General features: G+C 38.9%; 1 protein-coding gene across 1 annotated transcript in view; it reads right to left on the bottom strand.

Annotated features, from left to right (window-relative positions):
• Positions 1–5000, bottom strand: part of LOC138005886 (pyroglutamylated RF-amide peptide receptor-like) — a 59349-nt gene that overhangs the window by 8627 nt on the left and 45722 nt on the right. Inside the window, exon 3 of the mRNA XM_068852062.1 lies at positions 840–1110. Within this exon, the coding sequence (XP_068708163.1) occupies positions 840–1110 (271 nt within the window). The remainder of the gene's footprint in view (positions 1–839; positions 1111–5000) is intronic.

The raw sequence follows: 5000 nt of genomic DNA, 5'->3' as shown, positions 1-5000 counted from the left end.
TATTCCATCAGAGATCAACCCTAGTATTGGAATTGGGCCCACACAAGGACAGAGGACACAAGGACACAAGGACACAAGGGCAGAGAAAAACTCTGACCAAGTTCGGCCGAGCCGAATTTGTCCTTGTGAATAACACTTCACATACCCACGGCCTGCTCCCGTTCTGGCCTTGTAGCTCAGTCGGTAGAGCTGAGGCAGTTTTTCTCTGTCCTTGTGTGGGCCCAATTCCAATACTAGGGTTGATCTCTGATGGAATAATTGGGCATAAAAACGTCACAGTAGTGTTAGGCCTCACTCGAACCTGGAATCATTAACCACAAAATGCTACTGAAGGACAACAGCTAATGATTATCTAAACTAGGCTTGGGCCGAGCCGAATTTGTCCTTGTGAATAACATCTCACATACCCACGGCCTGCTCCCGTTCTGGCCTTGTAGCTAAGTCGGTAGAGCGGCGGTGATCTAATCCGAAGGTCGTGGGTTCAAATCCCACCCTGGTCAGAGTTTTTCTCTGTCCTTGTGTCCTTGTGTCCTTGTCCGTAAATCTGGATTTGGATTCTTTGGATTTCAAATCTAGCGAATCTTCATTCAAAAAGGATTCACCATGTCAGAAATCATGATTTGGATTTGCCGAAAGGAGCACGTAGTCTGTTTTAAGATCGAAAATGCGTTTTTGGATTCACCGAAAGGTACACACCCAAAATATTGCTCTGACACGTGGAAAGTTGAAAAAAGTGTATCAAGAAAGTTCCCAACAGTACTTGAAACGCCAAAAACAAATAAAGTACCCAAAACACAATCGAGACATGCCTAGTCGCTCTTCATATCTGCTCATATTACCTTTAGCTTGCGTGTCGTAAGCCTTCCTTTGGCTCCAAATGGGTCCGTGACAGCACTGTAACGTTCAATTGCTATGACAACCAGTGTGAACACGGATGTGGCACCTCCGACCCAGGCCACGTTGCTACCTGTCAACAGTTTGCAAAGGGTGTTGCCAGCCACACCGTCCGGATGAGTAAACATATGCATGAAGATATATTGCGGTGTGAAAAATAGTCCCACAAGCATGTCCGCAACAGCTAGGTTCATGAGAAGGTAGTTGATGGAGGTTCTGTGAAAGAAAAATCAATTTTAATAATAATTGTTTTACTTATCTGTCAGATATAGAGCTTACTGAAAGAAATATATGTTATTTGCCAGCTGGGAGGTCCGTATAGCGAAAAACTGTGACCGAGGTCTTGAAAATGCTACCTGAGGCCGCAGGCCGAGGGCAGCTTTTTTAAGACCGAGGTCACAGCTTTTCGCTATACGGACCGACCCTTAGCTGTTAAATAATTTAATGATGTTTTTCCTCTCTCTCTCTCTCTGAAATCATTGTTTTAATTGTTGACTCGCACCGCGCTTGACAGCGAATACAGTAAGTGACTTACAAACAGAAAGTTTCAAAGAGAAATATTTTTATTTGAATTTTATTTCAACGCATGTTGTCTAATTAAAATCTGTTTTACCGAAACACTTACTTCTGTATGCAAACGGATTTGGTGTCAAAAAATGGAACTTTAAAGCCATTACACAAGCTCACGCAACCAGGGCTAGGATTTCGCCCGAGTTGGCGGGCAAGATAGAAAAATTCCGCCGCTCCGAGAGCCAATCAGATTGCAGGATTCGCAGAATTCCGCCCGCTCGAGCATTGACAAAAGAGTAAATGTAGTTATTTGAAGTGCAGGCTATCGAGGAAAGATAGAGGTAATCACTTAGTACGGCCCCGGACATTGGTTAGAAAGAGGTATTAGGCTTCCTAAAATTATCAGTATTGTGATATGACCCTGTCCAGAAATGCACGCAATCGAAAGAATAACAAATATAACAAAACACTTGCTAAGTATTAATGAAAATAACAAATATAGCAAAAATAACAAATGAAGAAAACAACAGCAGCAAGAATAACAGTTCCTCAAGGCAGACAAGGGAAGGGGCCCCCAAAAATATAACAAAAATAACGAACCAAAAAAATAGGAAAAATAACAAATCAAGCAAGCGATACCAGCAAGAATAACAATTCTTCAAGGCAGACAAGGGAAGGGGGCCCAACAAATATAACGAAAATGACTAAAATTGCAAAAATATCAAATGAAGCAAACGACAGCAGCTAGAATAACAATTCTTTAAGGCAGACAAGGGAAGGGGCCCCACAAATGAAACGAAAATAACAAATTTAGCGAAAAAGTCAAATCAAGCAAGCGAGAGACACAAAAATAGCAATTGTGTAAGACGGACAAGGGGAGCGGGCTTCACAAATACAACACAAATAACGAAAATAACAAATTTAGTGAAAATAACAAATCAAACAATCGATACCAGCAAGAATAACACTTCTTCAAAGCAGACAAGGAAAGGAGGTCTCAGAAATATAACGAAAATAACGAAAATACCAAATTTAGCGAAAATATCAAATCAAGCCACTGAAACGAGCGCTTGTATTTGCTGGTGATGACATAGTAAATGTGACAATAGGAGAACATTGTTTTGTAAAGTAAAGGGAAAAAGCCCTGGTATTACGGCAACAGATAAAACTTTATGGGTGAGTATTATTTAGCTTTCATAAAACCCGTTCAACTAATGGAATGGGTGAACGATAAAATGCCGCCAGCCATAATAGGTTTCGCATTTGGTGTCACAGTTATTCATGGTAGTGACATTGTTCACTTGAAATCAACCAGAAGAATTGCTTTGGTCATCTGCGCACGAAGAATATCAGAAAAGCTTGCGTAGACGAAGAGAGCGGTGTTGAGTCATCTGATACTTAAATCCGAGTACCATCCTTGATTTATTGTCATTTTCCTAGCCTAATATATTGAAAGTACTCATGTGGACATGGAAACGGGGAGGGATTATGGCTGTCCTATTCTTAAGATTCATTCACAATGATTCTCCGATTCTACGACTCGTCCGATTTTACGTATTTTAGAAATCATCTCTTGGAAATGACAAGTAATAAACGATTATTACAACTAACTGTGGTGTTTTGCGTTGTCAGGGTTCGTTCCGGCGAGACTCTCTTGTTGTATTTGCCAGTGTCGCTCCCTTGTTTTGTTATTCTCGTTAGTTTTGCTATAATTGTTATTTTTGGTATTTTTGTTACATTTGTGAATCCCCTTTCCCTTCTCAATTTCAGTGATTTGTTATGTTTGCTAGTGTCGCACCGTTGATTTGTTATTTTAATTTTTTTTGCTATAATTTTTATCTTCGGTATTTTTGTTAGCACAGTTGTTATATTTGTTATTTTGCGATTGCGTGCATTTCTGGACATGCTGATTTGTTATATTCGGTATTTTTGCTATAATTGTTGTTATAATTTGTTATTCTTGGGATTGCGTGCATCATTCGGCTGGGCGATTGCCAAGCAACAAAAGATTGATAATGATGACGACGACGATGATGATGTAACAAAGCCAGTACAAATCCATCAAAGCTGCCTCACTGTCTACTTATTTTAACCTCAGGAAAAATACTTTATGCTAAATCCCTGGCAATTGCAGGATAGCTTATTTTCAGTTTCAAGACGACTGCCGCAAGAAAATTATGAAATCCATTTCGCTCTAACCTTGAGCACTCAATGACTACCATATGCACGAGAGTCATTTTGCTTCCTCAAACACGTTTTAGATAATTTAGCTGCGTTGCGTTGTGCCCCAGGAAAGCCTCCTTAAACCTGTACATTGTATTCTATAACATTCTTTATGAACGACATGAAGGAAACTGTAACTGTTTCTTCCCTTCGCCCTTACGCAGATCACACTACTCAATATATGGCTGATAAAAACCTAGTTATTCTTCATTTATCATTTTAAATCGACACATGGAAAGTTTACCTTCCTGGCCCGACTACAACTATATTCGGGCCAACGTACGGGGGACAAGACAAAAGCAATGCGACTTGAGAAATGAATCTAACACTTTGATTTTCAGTTTAATGGCTCTTGTTTCGAATAAAGATCCTGGAAATCTACTTGGACAATATAAGCTAACTTTCAACTGAAGAACATATAAATGAAATGGTGAAGAAAGTATTCATCAGTTGCTAAGATAGCTGCACCGTCGTCTCAAAAATCGCTTTGTGGCTGCAAACACTTTTACACCGGAGTCTTGTATTATCGCATTTTGAGTATTGCAACTCTTTGCTTTTTGGCGCAGATAAAACACTAAACGAGATTCTAGGAGATGCAAATCAGTATAGCCTACGTAAAATAATAAATATGGGAAAAAACACTAACTATGAATCAGTCCTTTGCATGGGCAGTAAACATAAATACTCTGGAACAATGGCGTTTGCCACAATCCCTAAAAATTTTTTTAGTGCTTTAATCCATGTAATCTTAGAAGTAGTTGGCTTAATTTTGAACAAATCTCTAATAGTAGCAGATTTTCTTCATATTCATATACGTATATCATCTCTCGTACTTGGAACCAACTGACATCAGTTAAAGAGGAAGAGGAAAAAAGAGGAAGAATTATGGTTAATTCAATACCTTAATAGCAGGATAAACTGAATTGCTAAGGTTTACAATGTATAGAAGGGGAAAATATGAATATAATTGCAAAAAAAACTTACATTCTTACAATAAAATCCTACGACTACGAATATAAATCTTAAAAGGTAGCGTAATTGAATTGCTAAAAAATAACTGCACATTTGTTAATAAAAGTGTCAGGACACCTATTGGTCTTACATGGCTTTACACGGTATGGTCTAGCGTTCCTGAGATCCTTAGTTGGTCCCTCATTGAAAGGAATAATAGGGTGTAGAACATCCAGGGGGTTATCTACAATTTTGTTAAACGTTTTTGACATAGTTCCGTCCTTCTTTGCTGATGGTTGTCCAATACTGTCAACTAGATTCTATCGGAGAAAATAGAAGTTTTATGTGACCGATTCGTTCTATTTGTCGAATAGAGAATGTTTTGGACGATCCGACAAGTAGAGTTTTCCATCTGACATTTG

The sequence above is a fragment of the Montipora foliosa genome, chromosome 6 (genome assembly GCF_036669935.1).
Source record: "Montipora foliosa isolate CH-2021 chromosome 6, ASM3666993v2, whole genome shotgun sequence".
NCBI classification, from domain to species: Eukaryota; Metazoa; Cnidaria; class Anthozoa; order Scleractinia; family Acroporidae; genus Montipora; species Montipora foliosa.
Note: the sequence above shows the minus strand (reverse complement) of the source record. Positions and strands in the feature narration are given on the sequence as shown.